Source organism: Dendropsophus ebraccatus, chromosome 15 (genome assembly GCF_027789765.1).
Source record: "Dendropsophus ebraccatus isolate aDenEbr1 chromosome 15, aDenEbr1.pat, whole genome shotgun sequence".
Taxonomy (NCBI): domain Eukaryota; kingdom Metazoa; phylum Chordata; class Amphibia; order Anura; family Hylidae; genus Dendropsophus; species Dendropsophus ebraccatus.
Genome location: NC_091468.1, coordinates 48670282 through 48682964, shown reverse-complemented (window position 1 = coordinate 48682964; position 12683 = coordinate 48670282). Strand labels below are relative to the sequence as shown.

At 40.2% G+C, this 12683-nt stretch overlaps 1 protein-coding gene across 2 annotated transcripts in view; it reads right to left on the bottom strand.

Annotated features, from left to right (window-relative positions):
* The window catches only part of PLCB1 (phospholipase C beta 1), a 510352-nt gene that overhangs the window by 132094 nt on the left and 365575 nt on the right, over nucleotides 1–12683 (bottom strand). For both annotated transcript variants that reach the window (XM_069955509.1, XM_069955510.1), the window contains one exon: nucleotides 2585–2731. In XM_069955509.1, coding sequence (XP_069811610.1) covers nucleotides 2585–2731 — 147 coding nt within the window. The remainder of the gene's footprint in view (nucleotides 1–2584; nucleotides 2732–12683) is intronic.

The window sequence follows — 12683 nt, the reverse complement described above, 5'->3', positions numbered from 1 at the left end:
ATATTACCATAGCCTGTGAAAATATCTACCGGTAGGCAGCCACACCGCCTCTCCGGAAGCCCAATATCAGGCCAACATTTTCTAGGTTGTAGTTATAACTAAGAACAGGTCGTCTGACGTTGTATTACATTCTGTTTTAGAGGGTTATTTTTGCTACATTGATTAGTTTTCTAACAGGAACAAATGGCTCAGCTTACATTATATACCGTAATTGAATACGGTGGGTTAAAACAGGATTCTCTGGTCCGTTCATTTGATATAAGGATCATTTATACGGTATATTTGCACAGATTTGTTCTCGCAATCATATGCATGAGCCTTTTTTTTCTCATAGTTTTATTATAATTACAGTATGTTGTTTTCTTTTTCTTTTTTTTTCATCTGCCTGGATATTAGCTATGTCTATACTACGTTTCAAGGCTCACCCTACGTTGGCCATTTATAACTGGGGCTATTTGAGATATTAGTGTCATGTGCCAGATGTTACAGCATATGTTTAGTTGATCTTTGGTTTTATGTTCTGCTAATGTCATTATTATATACACTTTGTACTTTGTACTGTATATGAAATGATTCATTCTCACCCTGGAGGATCTGGAATTTCCATACATTTCATGGACATAAAAAAAATGCATCTGATTCTGGAGGACCTGGAATGTCCATACATTACATGGGCATCAATAAGACATTGAATATATAAAATATAGAAGGTATAGTGTATGTAATACTTAAAGGAAATTTTTTTTATTAAAGAATTGTATTGCCCCCCAAAAGTTATACAAATCACCAATATACACTTATTACGTGAAATGCTTATAAAGTGCTTGTTTTCCTGCACTTACTACTGCATCAAGGCTTTACTTCCTGGATAACATGGTGATGTCACTTCCTGGATAGCATGGTGTTGTCACTTCCTGGATAACATGGTGATGTCACTTCCTGGATAACATGGTGATGTCACTTCCTGGATAACATGGTGATGTCATGACCCAACTCCTAGAGCTGTGCGGGCTGTGGCTGCTGGAGAGGATGATGGCAGGGGGACACTGAGGGACACAGGGCACTGGAGGGACACTGAGCATCCCCCTGCCATCATGGTCTCCAGCAGCCACAGCCCGCACAGCTCTGGGAGTCGGGTCGTGACATCACCATGTTATTCAAGAAGTGACATAACCATGTTATCCAGGAAGTGACATCACCATTTTATCCAGGAAGTGAAGCCTTGGTGCAGTAGTAAGTGCAGGGAAAAAAGCACTTTATAAGCATTTCCCGTAATAAGTGTATATTGGGTATTTGTATAACTTTTGGTGGGCAATACAATACTTTGATAAAAATTTTCACCAGACTTCTTTAATTTTACATGTTCTCTCAGTGCAGAGGAATATGGCAAAGTGCTGATCACTAACCATTTTATACAGGCTGATGATGTTCCTATGAACACTAATTCACCCAATAATCGGGCCATGTGAAAGGGCATTAGCGTATGATATAGAACCTGGATAATGTACCCAGTGATACCTTACAACCACAACCACAAACACCACACAGGACAGGGATAATTAACACAGTAGGGCTGATTTACTAATGTAATTAGAGATGAGCAAATTTACAGTACAAATGAAGGGAGTCGCTTTGTTAGCTCGGCAATCTGCTTATCAGCCTGGTCCTTTTGAAGTCTGTGCCATTCCACACTGCTCCAGCCCAGGTGGCTGGAAAGTTTAATCCAGTCCTGGAAAACTTCTCCCAGGACTGGATCCAGCTTTTACAGCCACCATGGTGGAGCAGCACAGACTTAAAAGAAAGCAGGGAGAAAAGCAAATTGCTGAGCTAACAAAGTGATTCGCTTTGTTTGTACTGTAAATTCGCTCATCTCTAGTTATGTAATTTTTTGGTCAATGTTTTCCTGCTGGTTTACTGTACAACCTTATTTAATAATGGTGTGCACAAAAATTCCAGAAACCAGACTCAGCCGTTGGTTTTGTCAAAAAGCCTGAAAAGTGGGCATGTTGTGGGAATGTACTTTAAACCCACCTTAACTGACATATTTATCAAACAAACTGCTTTTTTTTTAATGGGTTTTCCAATTCTAAAAATCAGCCACCTCTTGTATGACGGGATGGTCAGGTTTTAATTTTGTCATGTGACAAACCTGACAGCTTTACTAAGGACATGAGATACATTAATAAATCTTCCAGTTTGGGAAAGTAAAACGTTGATGTGTAGGGTGGTTGAAAGCCAGTAAACCTTAGTAAATGGGGCCCAGTGATGTCACAATACAAATTGAATAAAGAGATAGAGTTGGATCAGAACAAGAGTATGACCAAACTGAAGAAACGGCAAAGGATTTATAGTAACAGTGATGTCACAATGCATGGATGATGCACATACATCTGTATTTATCGTGGGCACAAAAAAAAAATTGTGATGTCATAGATCATGGAGAAAGTCCAAAAATAAATAAGGGGGGGGGGGGGGTGGACTGATTCAAGCCCTACCTACAATTAAATAAATTAATAAATTTCCCTTAAAGAGCTTACATGATAAAGAAATCTTAAAATATCGGGGGGGGGATAAAAATCCTCACCTGTGAGGTAGGTGTTGTGTGAGGAATTAATAAAGTAATGTGAGAGGGGTTGAGACATATCTTCATTTAAATCCAGTTTCTCAGGTGGAACAACTCCATTTTCTTCTCCGCTCAGATATGCCATAAATCCTTCAACTGAAATATGACCTGAAAGAGAAAACATATTATTACCCAGCGTCCAGACATTTTACTATTTACCCCTGTATTGTTTTTTTATTGTAACATTTTTTTATTTTCAATACACCTAAAAATTTTAGCAACAATACAAATGGTCTTGAATAAAAAAAATACCCTGCCAATTTTGTCTCCCGCAACTGTGAAGTCTAATGTGTCATCACACAAAGTTTTTTCACAGTTTAACTTTGCTTTAACAGGATAAGTTTAAATATTATTTCTCACTAAAATAAGCAGTAAAACTTGTTGTTTTTGTCTCCTCCCTTGTGTGTGGTTACAACCACTATGTGCCGTCCTAAAGGCAATAACAGTTCCACCAATGGTTATTTTTCCGGTCCTCACCTTGTCTACTACCATACGCATGAATGTTTGGCATGGCCGAGCATTCTTGTTTTCTACGGGCATGGAAGGGGTATTTGCAGCTGAAACACTCCGGGGGGGATTTATCAAACATGGTGTAAAGCGAAACTGGCTCAGTTGCCCCTAGCAACCAATCAGATTCAACCTTTCATTCCTCACAGACTCTTTGGAAAATGAAAGGAGGAATCTGATTGGTTGCTAGGGGCAACTGAGCCAGTTTCACTTTACACCATGTTTGATAAATCTCCCCCAAACTAGTTTAAGTATACTCAAGAACCAGAGTTGTGACTATAATAAATAGATGTATCGAGACCACTATATAGTAAGTTGTTCTTCTTTTGCCTTTATTTTATCATGCCTTCATGTTATCTAATAATAAAGACCTTGTAGAAAGCTGTGAGATCTGAGCGCACATCAGAGTCTCTCCTTCCATCTCAAATCTCACGTTAACGTTATCATAGGAGATCATAAAGATTTCAACCTGTATTTTTTCCCACTAACTGTATTTTGGAGAGAGAAAAATGTTAGATTTTACTTGAAAGAATCTTTTGATACATGACATTTCTAGATAAGTATCAAGTAAGTGATTTTATCTTCAACCCATTTGGCACCAATTACAGATATAAAGTCAAATATTTTGTAGTATTCCCAGGGGTGTAAGAAGGTAAGTTGTGAAGAATTCAACGGTTAAAATGGGTTACCAATTAGTAAAAGCACAGCTACTTCGTGTAAAAACAGCGCCACCCTTGTCCTTAGGTTGTGTGTGGTATTACAATTCAGCTCCAATCATGTTAATGGATCTGAGCTTCAAAACTCACACCCAAACTGAGGACGAGAGTGGTGCCATGTTTTTCTAAGCCTGGATATTCCCTTTAGGTAAATCTGGGCCAGTAAATTTGTTCATATATTCTTATGGAAAGACAGAGGAGGTATCTTTCTAGAGGTCCAGTATTCAAAAATATGATTAACACAAGGTAGGGGAGCATTTATTAAGAAAGGCTTACTTGTATGCACCATTCACCCCAATGGATTTACTAAGAGGCATGTGCATCTAAGTTAAAGTGTCAATGTCCTTTCACAAAACTATTGACATGTCATAGAGACATGTCAAAAGTTTTGACTGGTCTGGGTCTGAGAGTTCAGATCTGTACCTTTCCGGAGATAGAGCGGGGAGAAGACCACGCTAAGCTAGATCCTCTCCCGACTGTGTCACGTGATCAATCAGACTTATCAGTCAGACTCGAAAGAGCTTCATTATAAGGCTATGTTCACACACTGTACGAGACCGGTTGTTCCGTGACCCGACCAGGTCACAGAACGGCTAGTCTCATTAAAGATCATTTCGCCCCATACTGCAGTACCGGCCGGATGATCTTTAGCGCTACTGAGATCTGATGCGGGTGCAACCTTGCGCGCCCGCACGAGAACTCTCCACTGCACACAGTGGAGCAGGTGGCCGGAGCTGCTCGCTCCATAGTGTGCACTGACAGGGTTTTCTGCGGCCGCTATTCAATAATTAGTGGCCGCAGAAAACTAACATGTCAGTTGTTTGCGGCGCCGCTAGAGATCCCGTTTGGAGCATATACTATGTGTATACGCTCCAGCTGGGATTCCTTAGACGGCAAGGTAACGTATATTTTCGTATTAATCAGGCAACAACGGCCGTACTTTTACAAAAATATACGTTGTGTGAACATGGCCTAAGTCTGACTGATCACATGACGCAGAGACGGGAGACGACCGCGCTACGGTCGTCTCCCGGCTGTATCTCCCGATGGGCACAGGTGTGAACACTCAGTTTATGCAAATAACTATATACTGACCCTTACTTCATTAACACTTTAGAACCTCTTTAGGAATATTTTCCGAGTACAGTGATGAACACTATACTTTCTTTCTTCATTTTCTTAAGGTAAATTAGACAAAAATCTGGGAAGTGATCCCAAAATCAATTTTCATTTGGAAAACATGGTGGATTATGTTGGAGTTTGACACTTGTTCCACTTTTATTTTTATTTTGTTTTGATTCATAATCCTGATAATAAATTAGAAAATGGAAATTTGTGTTCTGTAACATTCTAAGAATTAGCATACCTATTTACATAGATAAAATCAGTCAAGTAAGCAAAGGAAGAATAGTGACAGAAATATCATAGGCTGCTAGAAAAAGACATTTTTCAAGTATAATAAATATGTCAATCTTTATTTCTTCTGTTTGGTATGTTGAGATGACTGTCTATGTAAGACAGCTAGAGATGGGAGAAATTTGTTTGCCTTACATTGCAGAATGCCCAGGCTAGCAAGTGCTAAGTGCAAATAGCAACACATAAAGCATCCCTGGCCAGCTGCAGGTATTATTAACTGAGCAGCGAGGCATACAATGTATGCATTAAAGTATATCCATGAGCGGGCCCATAATTCCCCAATACCATGAAAATTTGGACAACTAAATCTGATTTTTGGGGAAATTCTGACAAAATTTGACTGCATTTACAGTGCAGTCTCCCCCCCCCCCCCCCATAATAATGATAAAGATATATTGAAGAAAGTAGGCAAAATACACTATATAGAGAAAAGTATTGCACACCCCTCAAAGTATCTAAAAAAAAAAAAGGATCATGACAATTATTTTCAGAAGTCTTTTGCAAACAGTGGACGTTATTGTTTTGTTGTTCACACACACCTTTTATTTTTTCACCATCTTTTCACCGTTTTTACTATTAAATTCAATGGACTTTTCAATTCTAAACACAGCCAAAGTCCATTTAGTCCACCTAAACTAGAATAATGTACCAACAGCCATCATTGCACTGACCGGCGGCCAAACAGGGAAATGACAGACATCATTTTAAACTCAAAATGATGAATCTCATTTTTTCTTTTAAAAAAACGGAGAGGGAAAAACGTTTTGCGAACATAGCCTAGTGGTGTAATACGATGACACTGCTGCAAGTCAGTCCATGAAATTTCTTCGCTCCTAAATAATCCTTGGTCAACCATGAGTGGTATTACTGAAATGTGGAAGTGTTTAGGAACCACATCAACTCATTCTTGACTGGCCACACAGAGCCTTGACTTAACTCCTTTAGTTGAGCTAGAAGAGAGATTGTGATCCAGACTCCCATTTCCAGCATCTGTGTCTAACCTCACAAATGTTCTTCTTGATGAATTGGCAAAAACTTCCACAGACACCTCCAAAACATTTTAGAAAGTCCTTCCAGAAGAATGGAAGCCATTGTACCTGCAAAGAGGGGACCAACGTCATAATAATAGCTATGGACATAGAATGAGATGCCAATAGGTGTAGCGAGTTGGTGTCCCATTACTTTTCGTCCATCTGGTATAGGTCTCCCGAAAGGAAAAAAAAAAGCTGTTTCTCTCCAATACTATAGGCTCTGCAATATTTTTGGACTTATGCGGTTGAGGGCTTATGGACAGGGCCCCTTAGGCCAGTCCTAATACATTCTTCCCAGAAAAGTGAAAACTATTATACCTGCAAAGGGGGATATACTAAATGTAGAATGAGATGACCATAGATATAAGGTAATGTAGGTGTCCTATTACTTATGGTACAGTTTCTTTCCAATACTGTAAACTCTGCAATATCTTTGGACCCCCTGCAAAGTGGGGATCAACTCCAAATTAATAACTATGAAAATAGAATGATATGCCCATAGGTGTAGGCAACCCATTACTTTTTGTCCATATAGTATAGCTCTCCCAGATACAGCTTATAGATGTAATTAATAATAAGATAGTAATATATACTTATTATGGGCGAGGGCAATAGAGTATCCATAGCATTAGCAGAACCTAAATCACAAGTGACGTTATCATAATTAGGAATCTCTCGGAATGACAAACTGCATTGAGTAGAAGATTAATCACCGACGATGGTTGTCTGCTAAGAATGGTATTTATGGGTCTGTCCCTGAAGTACAGGCTGAACTTGTACAACACATGGCACGGGCTTTAATCACTAACATTTACTACCACAGACAGATGATGACAGATAGCACTATGAAATCTCACTTGTAATTATTTCAATAGGGGGGGAAATGCAGAGCGGGCAATTTATTTCACAAGTCGCTAATCTAAGCCGGCAACAGGTTTCTCCGATGTAGCAAATCTGGCCACGACCGAGCGTAATAACAGACCTAGATCATCTACATCTCAAACCTCCGAAACAGATAGCGGGGAGTTTCATAAAACAGGCAGATGGTGCTTAATTACATAATAACTTATTACGGACGACAAAGTGTAAGAGCGCAGACGCCAGAAAAGCGAGAGGGAAGTTATATTACAGGGCTGTGTTTTAGGCTACAAGACCTAGAGCGTCCATCTTAATGGCTCAGAAGCAATTGGATAAAAAGAATGTGACATATCTGTGCTCCTAGCTGTGTACACGGTTAGGAGCCATCTTGTTAGGACATCAACATAATGATGATGCATTTCCTGCTGGCTGCCCCCATTACGGGAGCTTCGCATTGGCAGGTGTATTTACCAAGATTTATGGCAGAAGAAATAGTCTGTGACAAAAGCCGCATTCTACGAGGAGGATTGTGCACAGAAGGAGGTAGAAGAAATTCACCTTATAAAGGTCATTGACTTAACGTCTGCGTCTGTGTCTCTTCAGTGTCTGACTTTGGGAGAGACCATCCCTTTAAGAAGCTTCTTTTTGCTTCTTAAAGGGGTCCTCTAGAAAAAAAAAACATCCTGCAATCATACCCAGACCAGCACTAAGCAGTCTTACTTGTGAATCTAGCATTTTTTGTCCCCAAACTGCAGGGCTGGTGCTCTCCTCCTTCTTCTCACTCATCCCCCCTCCGGCCCTCCCCACTTAATAGAACATTGGATACCGCAAACCTGTCTTCACTTTGCTTCTCTGTAATGTAGACTTATAGTGCATTTACATAGAGAGATTTATGTGACAGATTTTGCCAGGAATGGATTTGAGAAGAGGAGAAATCTCAATCTTTCCTTTATGACCTGTTCTCTGTTTATGTTTTTGAAATGACAGTTACACTTTAAATTAACTGGTGTCAGAAAATTATACAGATATGTAAATGATTTCTATTTAAAAGAAAAACGTAAACTTTCCAGTAGTTATCACCTGCTGCATGTCCTGTAGGATGTGGTGTTTGCTTTCCAGCCTGACACAGTGCTCTCTGCTGCCCCCTCTGTCCATGTCAGGAACTGTCCAAAGCAGTAACAAATCTCCATACAAAACATCTCCTGCTCTGGACAGTTCCTTACACAGACAGAGGTGGCAGTAGAAAGCACCGTGTCAGGCTGGAAAGCAAACAACTTCCTGCAGGACATACAGCAGCTGATAAGTACTAGAAGACTTAAAATTTTAACATGAATTAAAGTAATTTACAAATTTGTATAAGGCTTATGTTCACACTAAGCAAAAAAAAGGGAAAAGCAGTCCGATTTTTCATTTTAAAATGACAGTCGTTATTACAGCATTTTAATTGACCTTAATGGAATGCACTGAAGTCAATAGAAAGATGGACGACCAAAGAACAGAGTATATAAAATAACGGACGTTGTCTGTGCATACGTCTAAATAATGATCATGAAAATTATTTTACTAGTTGATCAAAAGGTAAAGAAGGATAGAAATCACATTTTATAAAGTTACTATATTGACAAATCATAGATGTTTACCCAGGCTGTCTGTCTGCCTGTTTATCTATCTATCTATCTATCTATCTATCTATCTATGTAAAGTAGTCGTCACGGCACTCCCAATGTAGTGTAGAAAAAAATGTGTTTATTCCATAGAAGTCAGCACAGCAAAAAATCAAGTGGCAACGTTTCTGTGGCCTCACGCCACCATTTTCAAGCCCAAACAAGTGAACAATCCATTTCCTTAAATACAGGTGGTTCATTAAACACATCACATTCATTGGTTAACACATATGTCAATCACAGGTGTTCATCTCAGTAGATTACCTTGCATGTGTGCATATATGCGGTGCACAAGGCTAGTGCAAAAATACAGATGAAAAAATTCATGCAAATACAAAAGTGCAGTGCACATTATTATACAACTAGTGTCCCATAGTGTCCATAAAGAGTCATATTGTCCATTAAACAAATCGCCAATACACGTAGGTATTAGTGACAGATATGCTTGAAAAGCCAGGAAACATCGGAGCAGGAACTGGCTGCTACGAGCAGTAGGAGTAGAAAGCATCATGTAGCTATGGCAACAGTTGACGTCATCTCAAGGCTGGCTGAACAGTACATCTTAGCTGTACGGCAGACAGCATAATTCCGATGCCATTCAGCATGGGCGTGATAGGAGTAGGAAGCGTCATGAAACTGAGGTAACAGTTGGTAATAATCTCAAAGCCGGCTAACTGATCAGGCTAAAAAGGGGAAACGTCCTGAGAGGGGAATCTCGGCTTGGCTGTCCTGTAGACAGCTTGCATCTTAGCTGTAAGGCAAACAGCATAATTTCGATGCTATTCAACAATGCGTCCAAATTGGGCGGACTCCACCCCCACGTACGCATTATCCTACCACCAGGACCCGTCAGGTCGCTGTAGAGAAACCGCTCAGGAACCGCATCCCATCAGAACCGCTTGATCTGTATTGTTCCCAGCTACTGTAAAGTGCTTGCTCCTTGCTCAACATGATGCAGTCCAGTTACTTGCTCCAATGCGTCCCGTTTACATATACTCATATCTAAAAGGCAAAAAAAGAGAACATGTAAGTATCAACTTGACATATCAATTGTAGCATTCTGCTAAATAAGGTAATAAGTGTATTGTTCACTTCACCTCAGTCAAGACCAACACACCATGTGAGACTGGCTGCAACAGTGACTATCTATTCAGATGTTTAACAATTTTGTATTCCACGTTAAGCCCGTGTTCTCCACGAGCATCAGTCTTAAAAATCCACTCTAGTTCTTTTCTTTTAAGAACCAGCTGTCTATCGCCACCCCTACCGAGGGGGCTGACCCTGTCCACAACCATACATCTGAGGTCCCACTCTGTATGACCCTTTTCAATAAAATGTTTTGCCACTGGTAATTCTATTTTACGTTTCCTTATAGAATACCTATGCTGATTGATCCTCGTTTTAAAGTCCCATGAGGTTTCCCCCACATAGATGTATCCACAAGGACACCAGAGGATGTACACCACCCAGTCTGACACACAGGTAAGGTATTGTGTAATACTAAATGTTTTTTTTGTAATGGGGTGCACAAACTCTGAGCCCTTTTTCATGAGCTTGCAATTTACGCAATTCAAGCATGGAAATGAACCAGTATTTCTTCTACCAATGTACCTTTGCGTTTCACTGGTTACTGTCTTCACTGTGGACTTAACTAATTGATCCCTTAGGTTCCTACCTCGTCTATACGACATTAACGGGGGTGTCTGGAACTCCGGGATATTAGTATGACTATTTTTGATAATATACCAATATTTATTCACCACAGTATTAATTTTAGGTGACAGATCAGTATAAGTGGAGACAAAGGGGATTCGATTGAGTCGACTATCCCTAGGTTTGTCCTCGAGTAGCGGCTCCCTCTCTTCCCTCTCTATCTCCTGTCTACATTCTTCTAGGATTCTATCAGGGTATCCTCTCTCTTTAAAGTTCTGTGTCATGTCAGTGAGTGTCCTGTCTAAATCTGTCCGTCTCTCTATGATACGTCTGGCCCGTAACATCTGGCTCCTAGGGAGGCTCTTGATCATACGACGGGGGTGACAACTCCTGTATTGTAGCAAATTATTACAGTCCGTAGGCTTCACATAGATGTCCGTCACCAGTTTCTGTCCATGCCTAGTAACCAACACATCCAAATAGTTAATTTTGTCATAGTCACATTGCATAGTAAATTTAATTGTACGATCCACTGTATTAAGGTAATTTACAAATGCCACCAACTGTGACATATCACCATGCCACACCATGAAGACGTCGTCTATGTAGCGCCTCCACAAGCCCACATGTTGGAAGTGGGGCGCCACATAGATCGACGTCTCCTCAATGTATGCCATCACAATATTGGCGTAGGTTGGTGCATAATTAGCTCCCATCCCTACTCCACGTTCCTGTCGATAAATCTGGTCATTAAAGGAGAAATAGTTATTAGTGAGCGCAATATCCAACAGTTGTAGGATGAAATCTTCCTCTCTAGGTGTCATGGATAACTCACATAATTTGTGTTTCACTGCCCCTCTTCCTGTCTCAGGGTCAATTGACGTGTATAGACTAACTATGTCAAGTGTCACCAGGATACAATGACTCGGTATCTCAATCATCCCAATTTCCCTTAAAAATTGTGTAGAGTCTCGTACATACGACTTCGCATTGGTAGCAAGTGGCCTTAACACTTTATCAAGAAAAATTGAAACATGGCTTACTGCCGAGTCACGGCCTGAAACAATCGGCCTGCCTGGCGGACGTACCAGGTCTTTATGTAATTTAGGCAAAAAATAAATTACTGGCATTCTTGGATTCTCCACAATCAAGAATTCAGATAGTTTCTCATCTATAATATTTAAAGCCAAGGCCTCCTGCACCACACTCTTAATACATTTGATAATATGGAATTTGGGGTCATTTTGGATCGTTGAATACACTGCAAGGTCATTGAGTTGTCTATATGCTTCCTGCAGATATGTTGCCTTATCCATAACCACAATAGCTCCGCCCTTATCTGCGGGCTTAATGATGATACTGTGATCATTAAGCCCGCAGATAAGGGCGGAGCTATTGTGGTTATGGATAAGGCAACATATCTGCAGGAAGCATATAGACAACTCAATGACCTTGCAGTGTATTCAACGATCCAAAATGACCCCAAATTCCATATTATCAAATGTATTAAGAGTGTGGTGCAGGAGGCCTTGGCTTTAAATATTATAGATGAGAAACTATCTGAATTCTTGATTGTGGAGAATCCAAGAATGCCAGTAATTTATTTTTTGCCTAAATTACATAAAGACCTGGTACGTCCGCCAGGCAGGCCGATTGTTTCAGGCCGTGACTCGGCAGTAAGCCATGTTTCAATTTTTCTTGATAAAGTGTTAAGGCCACTTGCTACCAATGCGAAGTCGTATGTACGAGACTCTACACAATTTTTAAGGGAAATTGGGATGATTGAGATACCGAGTCATTGTATCCTGGTGACACTTGACATAGTTAGTCTATACACGTCAATTGACCCTGAGACAGGAAGAGGGGCAGTGAAACACAAATTATGTGAGTTATCCATGACACCTAGAGAGGAAGATTTCATCCTACAACTGTTGGATATTGCGCTCACTAATAACTATTTCTCCTTTAATGACCAGATTTATCGACAGGAACGTGGAGTAGGGATGGGAGCTAATTATGCACCAACCTACGCCAATATTGTGATGGCATACATTGAGGAGACGTCGATCTATGTGGCGCCCCACTTCCAACATGTGGGCTTGTGGAGGCGCTACATAGACGACGTCTTCATGGTGTGGCATGGTGATATGTCACAGTTGGTGGCATTTGTAAATTACCTTAATACAGTGGATCGTACAATTAAATTTACTATGCA